Source organism: Stylophora pistillata, chromosome 6, assembly GCF_964205215.1.
Source record: "Stylophora pistillata chromosome 6, jaStyPist1.2, whole genome shotgun sequence".
In the NCBI taxonomy this organism is placed as follows: domain Eukaryota; kingdom Metazoa; phylum Cnidaria; class Anthozoa; order Scleractinia; family Pocilloporidae; genus Stylophora; species Stylophora pistillata.
The window spans coordinates 24,242,442-24,262,742 of record NC_142524.1 but is presented as its reverse complement, the minus strand read 5'-3'; the positions used below and the strand labels follow the sequence as shown (position 1 = coordinate 24,262,742).

Here is a 20,301-nt window from a genome sequence, read left to right as displayed (position 1 = left end):
ACATCACGTTTGAAGAGTTTTATTGGTGTGTAAAATGAACACTCCTATTTCTGCCACACTCCACATCATTGACAAGACCCCCTACCCCACCCCTGTTCACTGCTGCCTGTAAGTAACAAAAACTTCATGGAATCACGGTGGGGGAAAGAGAGGGTGAGTAGGTGAACTTAATTAGGCAAAAAGAGGTATAACTGGGGGGTTGAAAGGGTCAATGTGTCAACAATTTTGTGACCGATTGTTGCTTCATACTCAAGAAATGCAAAAACCAACTAACAATCGAATGAAATGAATACAAATCAGGAAAGACCTCATAAGCACACAACTACCATCTGACAGAACAAATTGTCGTCAGTGGAAATTCATGTTTTCTGTTGCAGCAAAATTTGGCCATTTCGAACATTATGGGTACTCATGATAAAGAAACGACACACACAGAATAAATAAATAAATAAATAAATAAATAAACACACATTTAAAAACTCATAAAGAAATAAAGAAATAAATATCTGAAAAAAACAAAACAAAACAAAACAAAAGCAAGAAACTATCCAAAAATCACTTACCAAACCATCAGGTGACATCTTGAATGACGGGTCGTGTCTCATTACAGCAGTGCAGAGTTTCAACATTCCACTAAGACCTTCATTTTCATGGCTGCCATATTTCTGCTTGGTGAACGGTTGGCTGTGAGTGAAAGAGAAAATCATTACTTTAAACGATTGAGATAGAATTGCATGACGGAAGGATAGGGGGAGCCACCTTATTTGCACCTAAATTGGTCTGTGTTGCGAAACAGGGGATGGGAGTCTTGACCCTTCGGGTCATAAGAATGAAGAAACTGATCCCCAACTTCAGAAGCTCTTGATTGTTCAACAAGTTCTTCCTCTTGATACCATGGGGGAACCAGTAAAGAATTGTAGGGAGAATATGCAAACTAATACTAACGAGAAGAGAGTGAATTCTCACACAGTTTTTACTGGACTGTAGGGCTTATTCAAGGTTTGAACGCAGCCGTGCGCCGTTCACCGTTCACAACGACTTGCTGTACAACGAACTGTTTTCATTTATTCTGACTCTGACAGTTTCGTCTCTATATGCCACAGGTTTCTCCTCCTTACAGGGCTGTGGAAAATTTCACATTATTATATTTCAAACCACAATTTTTCTCTTGTTCCCCCTCCCCCTCCCACTCGTATACTTTTTTTTGTCTTCAAGTGCGGCGCGCGTGATTTCACAAAATGAGTCCACTATGTTCACACACTTACACTTCACATTGCAAATAGACGTCGACACTTTCGCGGAATTTTTGTTGTTGTTGTTGTTTTGTTTCGGTTGTCGAGTTTTTGAGCATTCTTTCACAACAAAATTGTTACCCCTTAGTTTGGGAATTGACGCCATAAGCTGTGGTTCATTTAACCAGTTCAACATATACTTCTTTAACAGAATTAGACTCTAGCCTCTTATTTTTGTAAAATAGTTTTTTTATGTTAGAGCAACAGGGTTCGAGTGCCTCCTGGGAGACAAATCATATCAAAACGTTTTTCATACTCACCAATCTCGTATGTATTTGGCCAGAAGTTTGGCCAGGGAGTCCAAGTCAACCTCGTGGCCCTGAGAAAAAAAGAAATTACAGTTTGGAAAAACTACGCTCATTTTTCTCCAGCATGTTAAATTTGAAGCAGCGATACATCGAAACATTGTTACCCTAAATACATTGCTCCCTTAAAAAATTCATAACTTTTCATTCATGTAACAAATAACGGACAGATGTAGGTATCTGAGCAACTACGCATCTACTCCCCCCCCCCCCCTCGGTTGACAGATACTGAGTTAGGGGAGGGGTGGGTGTTCAGTTGCCTAGATACTGACACTGACCCAAAGTGGGAATTCCTTAAAATGTATTTAACTGTACACAGTCAAAAGGCGTTAGGCGATCGCACGATAACGAAACTATTATTATTCACTTCTTTTTTCTTTCTATTGAACGTCACACTCGCCTTTATCGAGGCAAACTGGAGACACCTTTCTTTCCTGGAGTAGTTGGACACGAAAGTAAATGTGGAGCATACCTTTTGACCGTCTTCCACTGTGGGGAGGCCATCCACGAGTCGACACAAAATAGAAAAGTATTCCCGTGCAGTGGGCTCTTGTCGCCGTCCGTTTGGATTTTCTCTTGATTGAAGGGATTGCGCTAAAGGCAGAGAGTCCAACAAAGCATCCATCAGCTGTGTGAGGCAGGAGTTCTCTTTGATCAGGCTCAGTCTGTAGAGTCCACGGCACGCTTCAAATCGTACACTTGGCTGAAAGTTGCAAAATAATTGATTAGCTGAAGTGCATGAATGGTCTCCTAGGGGTGGCTGTTACACGTTCAAGACTTCCGATCCTCCTTCACCCTCCCCTCCCTCCCTCGTGATATAATTAAGGTCTATTCGCTGACAAGCATGAATAGCCTACTGGGGATGATTGTTGCACGTTCAAGACTTTCCACCATCTTCTTCTCCTCCCCTCCCCTCCCCTCCCCTCCCCTCCCTCGTGGCCGTTTTCAACTTTTCATATGCCTTTTCAACAGGTGTTACATGTCATTTTCCGTCTCCACAGAAGGCTGGGAGGAAAAGTTGGATGAGGGAACCTCAAAAGAGTCTGTCTCGTTCCCCAGAAAGCATGTTCTAATCAGGCTCTGCAATACACGAGTGACGACTTTGATTGGAGTGACGACTTGTTGTTGATGTTGCGTGAGATGCAGGGCCAGAACTGGTAACCTGGTACAGGGCTGGCCAATCCCAGCGTTCATTTTGACCCCAGTATTAGTAAAGTCGCGTATTCATTTGGGTATTTATAGGACACTTAAGAGAAAAAAAAAACACATTAAACTCATGGTTTCTTTCCCCTCTGTACTATTCTTTCCTCTGTTCTGACTAGCTGCGTTGACATTGACAAACACTGACACAACAAGAGACTTGAGCCTTACCTCTTTAGCTAAAAGCACTAGCTGCTGAAGCCAAGGTTTGAAGTTACTTTGCTGAAGAAGGGAGCTCCTGACAGTACCATCAGTAAACGCCGCCGACACAAGCAACGATACAGCGTGATGAACCACTAGACGAAAAAAACCACAGAATAAGTAATGAAATCATGTTCACCAGACAATCAAGTTTACAAAGTGGTGTCGAAAGGATGCTGAATCAGATCAGTTGACAAGCAAGTTAAAAAAAAGTTTTTACATGAACTTCCCTTAGCAACATTCCAAATTCCAATTCAACCTGGAAACAGTGGACAAGAGCCACTTGGCACTAAGTTCTTATTCCCATTTTCACATGACGTTGAAAAAAAAAAAACAACCCACGCTGAAGTCACCATCAGAGTCAGGAGACACAGAAGATAACTTCCGGTCGCCTTGTCGACATGACCAATAACAGTCAGTAGCAGTTCCAGAGAGGGGAGATTCTTTAACATATCATAACTTGTTTAGCGTAGATTAATTAAAAAAAATTGTAATCACATAGAAAATAGAAAAAGATATTGTGTTTTCTGAATCAAACCCCACTTCTTCCCAATTATCGCCCCTGACGGTCACGTGATTGATCTTTCCTTCTAAATAGGTCATTTCCGATATATTACAATTGAAACTTGGCTCCGAGGCTTAAGGGAATACAAAAAAAAGAAATCACACCGAAGTTGAGAGATGAATGATCAATTTCTTTTGTTTTTGCGCCTCCTTGCCTCGAAGCCATGTTCGAATTTTAATATATCGCAAATGGCCGATTCCAACCACGTACAGCAGTCTCCATATATATAAGGATAACATTAACTGGCATTGAGACAATGGTGTGGGAAATTTATCATTTGCAGAAGGGGAATATCATGTGTAGGGAAATCTAACTGAAACTGCTGAAAATAAGACTCACCCTCCCCTCCACTGGCTCTATTCTGGCTTCCGTGGATTGGTAAAGTTGCTTGATGAGAAATGTGTAGTAATTTCTCAAGTAGCGAGTTCACATCAACAATAGACATTACATTAGAGGACAAACACTTGATGCAGATCACCTCCTCCTTGTCAGTACTCTTGTACCGTACACGAAACTGTCCGTCTCTTTTCTGGATCTGTGAATTACTCGTGAAACTTTCTGCCGACGCAAACACCTCATCGTCGTCCTCATTACTTCGTTTCATTGTCCCAAACTCACAAATCAATTTCAACAAGTGCGCAAGACATTCTTGCCTCCACTGTGTCCATAGGCAGTTCCCGCTGACCTCCAAACAACCAGACATAAGAATAGTGTACAAGTGACCAAGTCCTCTATACTCGATAAACTGCAGTCCCCACGAAGCTGTCTGAACTTGCGAGGTTGTCGTTTCCTTTTCCTCCTCGTTGTCAGAGTTATCAGAATCGCTGCTGAGACGTGAGTAAGTGGGCGAAAACTGCGTTTGTGATTCCTTTGAACAATTGTGTATTAAGTCTATCACTTGAAGAGAATAAAGAAGTTTATGGGGGAAGTTTGGATCTAATAACGAATCCCAAAGTTTCTTATCCGGCTGAACTTTTTCTGTTGTTTGTTCTTCCTCACTCTTGGTGTCCCTTCGCTTGGGATCTTGGTGTAAAACTCGACCAAAATACTTGAGCTTGTTGAGAATGGTTTGATTAGTCGGTAAGAGAAACAACAGCTCCCAAGTTATACCGCATAAAAATTCAACTCGGCTTTCCATGAGTGGAAGCAGCGGAGGTTTTTCTTGGTTTTCACACCCACTGTCCATTTCTTCACCGTCATCTTGTGCCTTGTAGGCTTCGACTACATTCTTGGATACCGGGGACAACTGAGAAGAATCCCCTATGGGATTTGCAGAAGAGCTGCTCTTGGAGCCAATAAAGCCGTCTAAAGCTTCTAAGAATAAGAAAAGTTGATCAAAGTATTCTTCTTGAAGTAGAATGATCATAGGTGTGGAATTCCATTCCGGCGATGGTAAAGAAGAAGAAGGTATATAAGCACTGTCATGGTGTCTGTCTCTCCTGACAGCTCCAACAGATACAAACACAAGCTGCAAAACCAATGAAATAGCACTCACTTTAACACTGACGCGTTTAAAAATAAAAAAATAAATAAAAATGTGAATTTATATTGAATTTCGAGAAATTCAGTAAAACGAAAAAACAACTATCGTACAAATCGTTATAGGTGCATTTGTGAGTGTAGGTGTGGGGAGGGGGGGGGGGTGTCATGTGTGAGGAGGAGGGTGTGTGTAATAATAGTCCAAGCACTCAGTTAAACACTGATGGGTTTAGAGAAATTCAGTAAAAAGAAAAAAAAGAGACTATCCCACAAATCGCTACAGGTGCATTTGTGAGTGTAGGTGTGGGAAGGGGGGGGGGGAATGCATCATATGTGAGGAGGAGGGGAAGTGTAATAATAGTCCAAGCACTCAGTTAAACACTGATGGGTTTAGAGAAATTCAGTAAAAAGAAAAAAAAGAGACTATCCCACAAATCGCTACAGGTGCATTTGCGATTGTAGGCGTGGGGAGGGGGGGTGTGTCATATGTTAGGAGGAGGGGGTGTGTAATAATAGTCCTAGCCGCCTCCTTGCAACCATCTTGGCTTGAATACTAAAAGATAAAAATAGAAAACAACACTCCTATTACAAGACTTTCTACTTCACCTGTAAATCTTTAAAGCCAACTTCTGCAAGGCTTTTTTCATCCAAGTCCGGCGTCAGTTCATGCCCCTGGGATATCAGCCTGAAAGGGGGATGTAACTGAGGGGAGAAGGGAGATAGGGGCGTGTGTTGAGAAGAGCCGTCAACAAGCTGAGTGTCTTTCTTGAGTTTGTCCTGCAGCTGTCGACACCAAAATGTCACCTCTGCACGAAGGTCCGCCACAAGGTCTGACGAGTTCATCTCGAACGTACCCTAACGTTATCACGAAGAATTAAATGAGAGTTAAGTAATATGCGTGATTGACCAGGCGTGGGGTCATTGTGCTTTGGTATTAAACAATTTTTTTTTTTTTTTTTTTTACGTTTACGACTTTGTCAAGACCCATAAAAAAGTTAAAAAATGATCCAGTTTTGTAATTTATCCCATACTTTTACCCGCGCGCGATCGAATATGCTCCAAGTGGTATTCCTCAATTTAGCGCGAAAATATGCTCGTATATTTGTCCTTGGACATTATCTATTCCTCGAAGCTCACAGTTTTCTTCTAGCTTCTCTCTAAGAAAACTGTTCGCTTCTCGGAACAGATAATGTCTGCGGACAAGTGTTCATCTACATTTTCGCGCCGAATGAAGGCTGTTGTTCATACAATGACCGGCAATGCGTTTCGCAAATGCATAGCTACACAAACTGACCAACGGTAACACCATTTTGCACTTCCACTGCCGTAAAAACTGACAGGAAACTTTGCTACTCGCAAAAAAGTTGCCATAAAGTTACGAAGTATCAAAACCGGCTACTGAAATCTGAGGAGAAGCCCGTCTTACCCACTCCAGTGGCCAAGAATGTTATAATGATAATTCAACTCTAACTCATCAGTGTTAATGAAAGTGCAATTGATTTTAGCCTTACAAAAGTATTTCCCTTCGAATGAGTTCAGACTAGGGTTTGAGTTTTTGGTGCTTCGTCGACTACATATATCTTATTATTAAAAACTGGATCATTCGATAATGCAATTCAAGACTTTTTATTGGCTTAGCCATTAAGGTATATCAGCCAATATACCATAATCTACAAATATGGTAAGCGTACGCGTCAGCTTAAGATCAAAAGGGAGCTAAAAAATCCAGTTTCTTCTTACAAAATAATAATTTCTTGGGGGCGTTTTTAATAAAACAATTATTCCACTCGCGCTTGTTGGATATGAGATGATTATAGCCAACGAGGCGCGTAGCGCCGAGTTGGCTATCTATCATCTCATATTCAACGCGCGCTCGTGGAATAATTGTTAATTAACCAAGCGCGAGGGCCGTACTGGGAGAATATCGACCCGAGGTTTTGACAGTACGTACCGAGCGCAGCGAGGTCCGTACAAAAAAGACCGAGGGCCGATATTCTTCCGGTACGGTCCCGAGCAAGCTTGGTTAATAAGAGATTTATTATACGACTGAAGTTCAAAGAGACACAAGTGCGGTATCATTCGGGACCATTCGGGACAGTGCCCGGTCCAATACTGAGAGAATATTGACCGGCAATATAGCATTTTGATTGGTTGATTTTAGTTATTGGCCCTCTGAGTGCCCGAGTCGTGTAATAAAGTGTAGTATGGATCCTCCTCAGCTGTCTATTTCCACTCAAAACCTAACGCCGTACGTGTGTCCGGTGAATTACCTTGTCTGAGAGGCCAGCGGGTTGACAAAGAACTCGGATAGGATAGTGCTTCTCTGTGGGCCTCTGAGTGATCTGCTGATGGCAAGTGATACCTCTTCCTTCCAGCCACCACAAACGCAAATGAAATGCGAACCTACAAAAATAAAATATTGTGTAAAATGAGAAAAAAAAAGAAGAAAAAGCAAACAACGCTCAATACAGTTATCCAACCGATACATCAAAAGCGGCTGGAGTTAAAAGTCTTGTAAAGGCATTGGGTATTTCTTTGTACCTCGCCAATGAAAACCATTACGCTTTAAGCACCTTTTAATCAAAGCAGTTTTCAAATGACTATCGAAAGTAATCCTGAATTGCATTGGTTTTGCCTTACTTCGCTCTGTGATTGGTCCAGAAAACTCGCGCCACTCTCGCATCCAATTGGATGCAAAACTTAAACCAATTGCGATTTGGTCGCCCACGCTTTCCCGCGCTTTAGGCAGTTTGGTTAAATTTTAATTTGAATTCTCTGTTGTGTTTCGCATGCAGGATAACGAAGTAGATATGTAAGTGGACATTCAAATTATTCGACTGTCAGATAAACATATTTTAAAAAAAACCTTCAGTTAATTTAAGGAGAAAAAAGTTTTCAATTACAAGCAGTAGAGTTAAAGATTCAACCGCTACTGCTCTGACAAACAAACCTTCGTTTAAAGCTCTCAATGTGACTCTTTAATAAAAGCATTCCCCTCTCCATTATCTGAAGGTTCTGTTCCTGTAATGAAAATTTAAGCATATCCATCACCGTTAAAACTTTTGAACAAGTTAAGAAATGAATAAACAAATAGAATAAAAGCTACTCCACCTGGTTCAACTGCTTTGAAGCTCCCCCAATGATATTCATACACCTCTGAATAAACTCGTCTTCGAACTTCAAAGCACCACCATTTGCTGAAGTAATGAGTATTAAAACAAATATCCATTAATTAAAAATACCTGCTAGGTTACTGTAAATTCCTTCATAACTCACTTCAAACTCTAAATAGCTTTCTTTAAAAATACATGCAGTGCCGCCTGAAACCGATGGGAAATCGGCACGGGCATAACGCGGTTGTACCTGCACGGTTCACGAACGTAAGCCTACAATTTCTGTTTCTCACAATTTGCTTTTAATCTCGACAAAACAAATCATGACAATGGATAAAGGAAAGGGAATTAGGGAAGAACTTGCAATCGTTTGTCTTCGGTTTCGTCTGGCTTTTCGTTCGCTCATCGCAAGGGCAAAACGCGTGCAATACATGCCCCGAACGAAACCCGCAGACTATGTTTACATGGTTTCAGGTGGTACTGTCACTTCCTACACTTCTCCAAGTCAACCTTTTCCCATCACTGTATGTTTACCCAGTAACGGTAATATTAACTGTAACTTCTAATGAATTGATACCCACAGTCAACCTTGGACAGTCAACCTTGGACGTTGAGATAAGATCCCTGTTCATCAAAGGTTACCATAAGGAGGAAAAAGTGTTTACCCAGGAGAAATTCTGAGCTCTTCATTTTCTGATAAAGCAAAGCCTTCCCTCTTCTCAGTGTTTGTGGAAGAAAATATATCAATTCTCACGTGTAATGTTCAACTTAAAACACAAATATCTAACACTCCACCTTTACAAGTATCGGAAGAAAAAGAAGACAGGCTTACCATTTATGTACAGTGAATTCAGATATGTAATAGCAGCCCAGCTAACCTCTGAGGACTTTGCTTGCACAGCTATATTCCACAACTGGTCTATACCACACAACTAAAAGGGACATCAATATTCATCCAAAAAATGAGGAACACTTCAGGTATTTTTACTTTTGACATATTTAGAAATAAGAATCGGAAACTTTTAGAATGTACAAGAACATACGTTACCATGCTACTGTACAATACTGACCAAAAGTACTTTGACAGTCCCTTGAAACTCGATTCTCGCAAACTTTGGGGATCGAGGCTCGACGCGAGTCGAGTTTTGAGACGAATGACACGAAGAAATAAAAAATAATTTTCGCCCACCTAATTTTTCACTCGACATGAAGCTTTTTACATCATATTCACAGGTTAAAAATCATTACAGCGTGCATCGTTGCCGATGCAGCGAAACTTCGCTCGAACCTAGTGTGATGTTTTTGACAATAGCCTCACGAACTATCATTATTACTGCGTATGCGTAAGCCCTCTGGGATAAAATAGTTCGTTTTCACTTTTAGTAGGAAGAGAGCAAATTACTGAAAACTGTCAAAAATGATAGTAACACACTAACGGTGTTTCATGCTTACATGACCTCACGCGTAAAACATTGTACCTTTGTCGGATCGCAAGGTTTTACGTCTGCATGTTTGAACATCTTGTAGAGTTGCTGCAGAAGGTGGAGGCCTGTCATGGAAAACTTCTCAGCTGGTAGAGAAGGTAGCTAGGAAAGATTGGCATTCCAGTTTCATTAGTGCTGCAGATCCCTCATACAACAAACAATTTTTTTCTCTAGATTACGGAGGGTCGTGGGTTCAAGTCCCATCTGGGGCTCGGATTTTTCTATTACATTAAAATTGTTTCATCTTTACATGCTCAATTTTTTTTGTAATAATTATATCAGAGTACAGGTAGTTACCTTCTTAGCCAAAATGTACTGCAGAGCAGAAACATCCAGGGCATGAAACTCTTTACTTTGTGCCTGCTGCAAAAACCACTCCAGTGTATCATCAGAACTGTCTGAATCGCACACCAGACAATCCCACAACACATCCACTTGACCAGCACTCAACCCTAAAAAAAAAAAGAGTAAAGAGAACATTCTTTCATTCAAGTGCTCGTAGGAAAAATGCTGCCTCCATGATAGGCGTGCTGAGCTCAGTTGTTTGAAGGATGGATAAGAATATTATCCGTTCGATAAATCTCTATCCAATGCATAGCATAGTGCGATTCGTTGACGCTCATCCGCTGGATAGCGATTTATCCGCGGGATAGCATTGTACGCCCTTTGAACAACTGGGGCCTGGACTCTGTGATGAGATTTCTGGTTTGAAGCCCTAAGCAGGTAATTCTGCTTTATTGTTGACATAGAAAGGTAGTGGTACTCTACTCTCACTGTATCTATGACTACCTCCAGGAGCTCATAAAAGATGCTGGGGGAGAGGGGATGGGGGTTTTAATCTACACTGCATAAGTAAATGCCATCCCGTCCTGGGGGGAGCACGGGTAACCATGCTCCTGGTATCTTCGTGAGATGGAAACATTCGGCTAGATGGGAAACATCGGTTTCAAGATATCTCGTCAGCTATGCACTAAACTTTAGATTCAATTTTTGTCCTGTCACGATTTTATAATAAAGCACAGTGAAGAGACCAAAAGGATGGAAATGACAACAACTTCTTGCAGAACTAACAAAGAAACCAACAAACAAATCATTGGAAAAGAAACTGAGAAGTGCCGACAAAAGCTCTACTAGATTTATGATTACAACCACTGTACAAACCCTAGTTATAAAATTACAGCTTGGCCATGTGCCATAATAAAGGTAGTACGTTCCTAAAGAAACTGTGCTGCTGTGTCGGTGGGGAAGTATAACAAGATCATTTTGGTTTTATCAGCTGACTTGGTGATGTAAACTGGCCACCGTAAAGAGTCTGCAAGCTGACGTTTTGAGCGTCTGACCAAGGACTAATGTTCGTAAGTCAGCTTTGAAACTCTTTGCGGTGGCTTATTTACATCATCAAGTCAGTTGATATATGCCATAATAATTCAGTGTAAAAGGAAGACATTTCAAGCTTACTGAAATCCTGGGGAGACAGCTCACAAGAGAACACAGATGACAGAAACTGCAATCTAGCTTGCACTTCTTCCACTGAGCTGTACAACGACGCGTTAGTGTTGTCACCCCTGGCGACACTTTCTTCATATTGAATTATGTTGTTAAAAAAGAGCTCCATCATGTTCAGTTCTCTGCTAGCCCATGTGGTCACCCAATGAGGCCCTTGATCACTGGATACAAACTGCTGGAACGAGCTGAACAATTTGGGTAACAACTGAATGGACATCACAACAGACCTAGAAAAATTTAAAAAGTCAACAATGTTGTCAATTTAATACACTTAGGTTCACTAAAAGAACATGCCAACCATTTACATAAATATACCTTATTGGATCGCTGAGTATTTTTAAGAGTTGTGCCGTATTTTGACGAGCCCGTAGGGTGAGTCAAAATACAAATAACGAGTAAAAATACTCAGCGATACTACACAACAAAACGTCTCATAAGTTATTTATTAATCAACACGCCAAATTGTTATTTCAGGGTGTCAAGTGACAAATGACACTTAGAAAATAGGATAATAGGAACGACAGTGGCCAAAAAATTGGTAATAAATAGGAATTCTCACCCCAAAATAGGAAAAAAATAGGAAAAAAATAGGAGGATTTCTTTGAGTTCTATCCTCTTAACACTCCCAAAAGAAACTGTTCCACAACCCAACGCTTTAATATTTAGTAGGTACCATGACATACATCCATAATGCATTGTAGCCCCACTTCAAGATTGTAAATGCACATACATGCAAGTGAACTTCCCAGAATCCCTTGCATGTTATCAAAAGCACTGAGAAAGTCTGGGCACTAGTTTCAGAAGAAAACCACTCATAAAGGCTTCAAATTGGTCTTTTTTGACATGAAGTTTCAGTTTCTAGTAGAATTTATCAATTTTATTTGCAATTTTATTTCAAATATTTCAAAATGTTTCTGTGTACCTAGTAAAACCCTAAAAAAATAGGAAAAACTAGGTATTTCATGAAAAAAATAGGAGAAAATAGGAGGAAGGCCAAAAAATAGGAAAAATAGGAACTTGGCACCCTATTATTTCAGTGCGGGCGAATTTGGCGGATATTTATTTATGGGATTGCGTGACAGAAGTATGCGTAGCGGACCGGAATTGGCGCGTTATCGTGTTGCTGTTTCTATTTTCTGCAATAAATGAAGAAATTTCCCGGTCGTCTGGCAGTTTTTCTTCGTTCGATTCATCTAATAAACTTGGATCTATATTTGCAAGCCATTCCGACTCTTCGTCGTCAGAAATCTGATTCAAATTGTCCGTCATTTTTTTTTTCGTAATTTCAATCCAATTCTTCGCTTGCGCGATGCCAAAAAACCTGTTTAATCGGTTCTCTGGATTACACTGAATACCGCGTGATATTTGTACTCATCTATGGCGTTATTTGTACTCAAAGAGAGTGTAGTTGGATCGTAAAACCTATTATTAGAGAGATAGGTATCCGATTTCTCCCATCATTGACACCCCCGAATCAAACAATTGAGTCCTGAGAATAACGGCTTACGATATAATCGCAAACTCGATAGGCTCTTGATTGTTACACAAATTCTCCTTGCAAGTACCACAGGAAACGTCAAGAGATCAGCAGGGAGAGCTTGCATACTGATGTCCGGTGTAAAGGGGAAAATACAAACAATTTTCAAAACACAGGAAGACATCTCAAGTTTTACACAAATAATCAACTAGGTGTACCTGTTAGCAGCCAAATTAGCCACACAACCCTCAATAAACTTCATCCTGATCTTTTTCTCACCAGTGTAACAGATCAACTGACAAAGAAGCTTTTCTGCCTCTTGAACCAAACCATCAGAAAGGTGTATCTAAACACAATCAATGTTAACTTTTTAGTACACTCTTCTTTTTATATGAACGTCTAATTTTGGTGCTGATGCTAAACGTTCTTATTTTCTTAGCGATTTGAGCCCGAAAACGTTCCTAACATGTTCTTAAAGTTGTGTGGTATTTAATCGATTCGGACGTGACTAGACCAAGTTCGACTACAAACTAAGACTGCGTTCACACTTGAGGGAAATTAAGTTTAATTTCAACAGCTTTAGAAGAAACAAGTTCTTCTTAAACTTGTTCTCAAAAAATTGTTCTCATTGGAAGTCTTGTCAATAATTGAGCTGGCAATTCACTTGGTATGCAGTATCAACTTGAATAAATAGGTTACTTAAGTAAAAGTAAGAATAAATCAAAGATGGTGGAAATGTGTTTGATATCGCCAATGAGTGATGAATGAATGGTAAAGCGTTCACCATTCATAAAGTCGACTTTTCTTATCAGCAAAGACCTATGGTGTTTATATAATAATAATAATAATAATAATAATAATAATAATAATAACAATAATAATTATAATAATAATAAAATAATACATAGTTGCCTGTAGATATGGAATTTCTCTGCTCGTATTGGACACGATATCTCACTCGTGAGATGTCAAATTAAACACTCGACCTATACGCGATATAAAAAATCTATCTACGCGCGCCCATGTATTATTCTCTACTTAAAGGATCCCTTCCAACCACAATACATTGCGCGCGCGATATGTGAAATCCGCCATTTTCTCTGCCATCCGGTATTGGACAAGTCGTGAAGTGGAAAGAAATCCTCGTTCATCCGAGTACATTTGCCTCACTGAGGTCTTGCATTTCCTCAATCGCGTTCCAAATTTATTGTTCTTTCTATTTTACTAGTTATTTCTTAATTATTTTTTCTGTTTGGGCGCGCAGGGTATTGTGGTTGGAAGGGATCCTTTAACAAGTAGGATTAATACTTACAGCATTATCATCTTGAATAAGATCCCAAAGTAGTGTCTTTCCTTGCTCACACACTGTGTTCAAATCAAATCCTAAGCTCCTCTGCCGCTCCTCCCCTCCATCCTGCATAACACGCAGAGCTGCAACTGTCTTGAGCTTTGTCAGTTCATCTTGGACGCCCTCCGCATCAAAATCATCCAGGTCACGCCTATCTGAGAGAGAGCTACCTCGGCTGTTTGTGCAACTGGTGCTATCGATGTCTGCGTCTTCCCCACCTGTCTTTTCTTGGCTAGAATAATCTTCAGCTTGGCCTGCATAGGACTGCCTGAGGTCAGGGGGGGGAGGGATCTCCTCTGTTTCCATGTCAGCACTCCCCTTGGAGGAAAGCCTTGGACAGAAAAATTCAGTCAAACCTCGATTATCCGCATTTTCGATCACACATTAATTATTAATCATCAATCGTTAATTATTAATCATTAATAGCTAATTATTAATCATTAATCGTTAATTATTAATCATTAATCGATAATTATTAATTCTTCGGACTTGCATCTCTGGTCCCATTCACTCTGAATAATGATTTTTCAGATTTGAGATACGTAACAACTTTTTTTTTTCCATTAAACAAAGCACAGGTAATGAATGCTCCGCTGGGACTGGATTTGTTCCACTTTCTGAAGCTGCTGAATGTTTTAGGAAGTGCTTAACACCGACGGAAAAACAAAGCAAAGTCGACGCTATTCCACTGATGCAGCTTCAAAGAATGATAGATTCAGCGACGTGCACTTGAAACCAACTAATTCACATCAGCATTTATTTCTCATCGTCGATATTTAATATTGGTGGTTAGCTTAAAAAACTCTTAGTATCTACTTTTGGCAATTGTCAACAAAGATGTACAACGATTGTGCATTCAGTTTTACTTTAGGCTCTGCAATGTATTGGTTTTTTTTCAATTATCCGAGCTCTCGCTTATCTGGACTTTTCATCCCAGTCCTCGTGAGTTCGACTAACTAAGGTTCGAGTGTATATAATTGTAATAAAGTGTAGCTTACAACAATACAGGTTGCATCCACATGAATGTCAAGAACAAATACTCAAAGCACAATAGTTTTTTTTGGGTTGTGATACAATCTTCCATTGACAAAGATGAATGGGTAGTTTGGGGGGGGGGGGGAGTGACCTTCTGCTAGGACGCAGAAAAATCAGATCTAAGACCTCTCGAAAAAGCCATGACGAACTCAGACATCACCTATTCAAAAAAAAAAAAAAAAATTAAGAATAATGAAAAACCAAAAACCAATTGAACGTGGAGCCTCCCACGACCCTTGATGCCTGGCCCTAACTCAAACCCAAGGGAAACTACCCTCCATGGAAATGAAAATAAATTGCAAAACCAATGCCGTGACTGATTGCATACCGTGCATATTTTTGGTGACCATGGGTCAGTGATTCTTCCATATCAAGCTGTTCACCATCGCAACTTATGTCACTCAGACTGCCACTCCTGCTGCTACTTTGGCTGAGACTTGCTGTTCGACTGAACTTCCTCTGCATGGCTGAAGCTACTGCTGCACTAGTGCTCCCTAGGAAATTATTTTAAGAATAAAATGTTAACCCCTTATCGATGCAAAAGGTCTACTTGGTAATATTGTTAAGGTTCTAAGCCTGACACAACAGGTACAGCTGTAAGTGGATTTCAGATTCTTAGATCCTCCATATGGTAGCTGTCCTTTTGTGCAAGGGAGATTTTTCCTGCACCCTACTTCCCTTCCCTTGGACAATATGTCCCCTGTAACATGCTCCACTCTGCTTGCCTTTATTTCATCCAGAGCCTTGCTGACACCAACCCCAGATAACTGCCTTTCCATTGCACTGTGGCAGATGAGGTGACTCTATGATAAAGGTGCTGGACTTCAGATGGAAAGTTCTGAGTTCTGAGTCCTAACAACTTCATAACAGCTCTCTTATTGGTGAATAACAATCAGGCCCTGCTTTACAACAAACCTCGGCCTAGTTGTATGAAGGGCAGATAACACAAATCCAACAGATAAATTGCTATCCAGGGACTGCAAAACGTATTGCACCATCCATCGGATGAGATTTACTCAGTGGATAGCGTTGTAAAACCTTCGAACAACTGCATGACAAAATTAATGAGCAAGTGACCACTGAATTACTTACCTGCAGTCAATGGTCCGCGCACAGGGCTGTTTGTGTGCACAGCTGTACCAGATTCTGCCACAGCAGGAGACAAGCCTGCTCTCCAGACAATTCTGATTAGAACGAGCGCAAGGTAGAGGGTCTGTCTGGTGTGAGCTGCTGGTGGCAGCTTTGAAACCAGGTCCAGCAGGTACAAGATGGAGGGCATATCCATGTGTTTTGTTAGCACCGTCAAAAGGTCATGAACATAACGGCTGGCATGTTTGAGCTGAATTGAAGCAGAGGTCAGTCAGTAGGAGTGTGCTCCTAATGCCAACAAGGTCATCTCAACAGAATTAACCGATCATAAGTTGAGGAAACAAAAGAAATTCCACCAACTACTTGATTAGTAAACATGAATGTTGTAAATGCAATATACAATATGTACCTGTGCTGCAAGCCAGATGCAGTCCAAATGAGAGGTAGTGAGGCATGTCTCCCGGGCCAAATAATTCAATATGATCTGAGACTGTTTAAGAAGCTACAAAGTGTAGAAACAGGACATTTTGACAGTTAGATCATACTCACAATTTAATTAAATTTATCTAATAGCCACATAACATAACAGAGAAGGTTACAAAGATTATAAATTTTACAATCATATCGAAGAGGGCAGATATTACAGTTACTTGCATGGTTTACAACTGCAGTTCAGTAATATGAATTTCAGGGGAATGGCAAGGAAGGCAGATACAAGCTGGTTGCTTGAGTGGATGTCTACATGACTAGACATATATGGGGGGATACCAATATAATTGACACTCTGGTAAGAGAAATAAACTTGCTGCTTACAAGATGTTTAGCTCCATAAAAGAATATCCGTGAGCTATTTGCCAATTCACAAACACACAAAAAAAGTGATTTTCTCTACTTATCAAGAATCACCTCAACATGTAAATTTGGACCAAACAAATGTTCCACAAGTTTGTTCTCAATCAACCATTGGGATAACTCTGTACACAAGCTGTTGAGTCAAAACAATGACTGTATTATCATCTTATTAAATTACTATTAATTACAAATAATTTTTGTTGCTAAAAATTGTGAAATAACCTGCCAAGACCCAATCGGAAGGTATTTGAAGCCTAGCTAGACCAATAAAAATAACATTTTAAAGCCAATAGCTTTGAGGAAAATGAAGATTCCTTTTCTGATCGATATTCTGGTTGAAGACACTATGACAGCTTGTGTTATTTCTTTACATGAAACCCTAATAAGCACACCCTGATAAACTGTAAATAAAGATATAATGTGAAATTGTATTTTTTTTTCTTACACATGCCAGAGCAAGATGACAAGAACCCCCTGAAATTTCGAGTGAGGCAGCTCAAAAGTGGTGAATGATTTTTAGTATGTAACCTCAAAAGGGCCCATGGTGCTATACCAGGCCATTGCTGGCCAAAAATCCAGCTGGCAATCGCTGCTTTTTCATCTGGTGAATTTTGCTAGCTGCCAGCAATTAGCAACAACCCTGTACGGTCCAGGAGCAAGTAGACCGTATAAATATAACATGCCATAGAGAACACGTCAAAAGTTTCCCAACGTAAGTTACTCCTGTTGAAATAATTATAGATTATGGACAAAAGAATTTTAGTTTAATGGACATACCATTGCCTATCTATTTCTGAAGCTGGATCTGTTTGAAAGAGATCCATGAACATGTGAACCTGATTCTGAGGAAAGATGATCAGTTCAGTGTAATAAACAGGTACAATCCAGCTTTTATCAAAGGCAAAACATTGAATTTTTTCAAATTTACACAAAAAGCAAGAAACTTTACCACAATACCGATGACTTGAAGACTAACATTTTCCTAGATACAATTAACAACTATTCACCACAGGGGAGGTGGTCAGTGGTGGATATTTACCGAGCCACGAAGCGGCGAGGTAAATATCCACCACTAACCATCGACACTGACCTTAATAGTTGTTTTAGTATATACTAAAACAGTGAGATAATACACACCACCATCATTAATTTGAGTGATTTCTTCGCTTGTCACGGATGCAAACCGGGACACCATTTTTTCCCGAGTTGCTCGGAGGTAAATAGCAAATGATATTCGGAGTTTGACTAGCCAATCAGAGCGCGCCTTCAACGCTATCCACTGTTTTAGTATATACTAATTAAGTCTATTCAATTAACCTCTGCAGATGAGAGCTACCATTATGCATGTCAGAACTTTGCCAGTGTAGAAAATGGCCAAAATTGTTCTAAACAATATGGACTTTGTTAGATTACTTTTTAAGACAGACGCTTCTTAGAATGAAACACTAAGTCATATTCAGAATTCTACACATTCCTATTCATCACATACAATCTAGTAACCCTTTCCTTGGTAATTGTACTAATATCTGGGCACTGCATGATGAAATGGTAAATACACATGTATCATCTGAGTCACCACTGGTAAACCATGTTTATCTCATTACAGAAAGTTTCTACCTTTCCCTGATTTTACATTATTTTCCACTAGTGAAGAAAACTTCACATTAGGTCCTCAGCAGACATTGAGAGAACCAAAATGGGAGTATTGTGGTAAAGTGTTGACTCACCCTCCTCTATGCAGTCCTCAAGGTAAAATGAACAATTCTTGGTCAACATGTATCTCACCAAAATTCAACAAACTTGATGTTCTTCAGTCTTAGTCAATGGGAAGCGAGAACAAGTTTCAGTGACACCTGTGAGTGTTTTATTGACCTGAATTCTACCTCTAACTTAGAGGTTTCATTGTTGCATTTTTTTTTCTGTGCTATGCTGTCTTGCACAGAGCATGGGTGTAGTTGACTTGAACCACTTCTGTCAACTGTTTACTTTGATTATTCTTTAAAGGTTAACACACCCGAACAGGCATAAAATCAAGGCAGACTAGAAGTTGTTAGAGGGAAGGAGTAGCAGATGAAAATAAAGGAGCTTTAGAATCAAATGGAATAAAATATAATTTGACTCCCACATAATGTTCAGACAAGTGAAGAAAAGATCCTTGCAGGTGAGTTGCAATTAGGAAAAAAAAAAATAGGGAAAAGAGGCCTAAAAGAACTGATTGGGACCTGTATCTCCCCAGGTACCAGTTGGGGGTTACTACCAACTAGGCTAAAAAGCCACATGCTGCCAGCAAAGACAATTTTGATGGGTTCTTCATACCGGTAAAGAGATCTGAAAACAATCAAATGTAATAAATCGTATGTTGACCTGCAGATATTATTCAAGTATAAAAAAGATCCTTCCAAATGAGCCGCCTTAAAGAAATTGCAGAAAACAAGCCTGAAAAAATTAAGGCTTCAACAGGATTCAAACTTGTGTCTCCCAGATGCTAGTTGGGTGCTACTAACAACTGAGCTGTGGGAGATACAGAGGGAAAATGGTTAGTGTGAAGAACCAGGTTTAGGAGCTGGCAAGGTCAAGGGGTTAACACTTTCGAGGCTGTGCTCTACGAAAAATTGAAGGGAGCCCAGTGCTCTGAGACTGTGAAATCCAGGGTGCCCAGCATAAGCTTTTTATGAAAAAACTAAGATTCCAAAGTCACCCAAGAACAAAAGTAAGGCGCCAGGGGCTGCCAGGCTCTGCTAGACCACATCCCTAACTTTGCTCTCACAATGCCTCTATCTCCACCCATGCCAGGAGTTTAACTGGGTACTGGCTAAGCCACATGCTTGGGACAAGGCAACTTTTAGTGTTTAAATGTAGAAGGTAACTGTTCACCTCTGCACAGATCATGAAATTGGTCACATTCCTGATTTCCATTAACTTCAAAAGCTCATTTTCTTTCAACAACATGGGAATCCAATCATGAAGAGGTGTTAACATCACAGTTAAAATGAAACAAATAATAAAGAAACAAAATGAAGAAATGCTCCCAGATGAGCTGTAAGTTAAGTCAGGTCTTGACAGAATGCACAGCCATGCCTCTCCAATATTAGTTGGGTGCCATCACTGACTGAGTTACAAAACCACATGTTGGGAATGAGGCACCAATTTTTTTTTCTAAAAGTGGGTTTTTCTTTCCTGTACATGAATCTGATCACAGTTTTGACAAAAGACATCACATTTTGACCTGAGGATGAAACCAAAGTGAAGAAACCATCCTCAAAGGAACTATTATTGTCTTGGATACCAAAAGGCCTGTCAGAAAGGGCCTTTATCTACATACCATGCATTTGTTGTCAAGTTCAAGTGACATTAC

General features: G+C 40.1%; 1 protein-coding gene across 1 annotated transcript in view; it reads right to left on the bottom strand.

Moving 5' to 3' along the window:
* Window positions 1-20,301, bottom strand: part of LOC111329818 (ubiquitin carboxyl-terminal hydrolase 34-like) — a 61,540-nt gene that overhangs the window by 28,895 nt on the left and 12,344 nt on the right. Inside the window, exons 9-28 of the mRNA XM_088725217.1 lie at window positions 17,724-17,788; window positions 17,001-17,079; window positions 16,504-16,596; window positions 16,098-16,344; window positions 15,334-15,499; window positions 13,935-14,301; window positions 12,841-12,968; window positions 11,098-11,372; window positions 9,937-10,091; window positions 9,634-9,741; window positions 8,988-9,087; window positions 8,154-8,239; window positions 7,993-8,063; window positions 7,313-7,445; window positions 5,649-5,897; window positions 3,903-5,031; window positions 2,969-3,093; window positions 2,070-2,300; window positions 1,553-1,611; window positions 564-684 (exon numbers count right to left, since the gene is read on the bottom strand). Of these exons, the coding sequence (XP_088581343.1) occupies window positions 564-684; window positions 1,553-1,611; window positions 2,070-2,300; window positions 2,969-3,093; window positions 3,903-5,031; window positions 5,649-5,897; window positions 7,313-7,445; window positions 7,993-8,063; window positions 8,154-8,239; window positions 8,988-9,087; window positions 9,634-9,741; window positions 9,937-10,091; window positions 11,098-11,372; window positions 12,841-12,968; window positions 13,935-14,301; window positions 15,334-15,499; window positions 16,098-16,344; window positions 16,504-16,596; window positions 17,001-17,079; window positions 17,724-17,788 (3,987 nt within the window). The remainder of the gene's footprint in view (window positions 1-563; window positions 685-1,552; window positions 1,612-2,069; window positions 2,301-2,968; window positions 3,094-3,902; window positions 5,032-5,648; window positions 5,898-7,312; window positions 7,446-7,992; window positions 8,064-8,153; window positions 8,240-8,987; window positions 9,088-9,633; window positions 9,742-9,936; window positions 10,092-11,097; window positions 11,373-12,840; window positions 12,969-13,934; window positions 14,302-15,333; window positions 15,500-16,097; window positions 16,345-16,503; window positions 16,597-17,000; window positions 17,080-17,723; window positions 17,789-20,301) is intronic.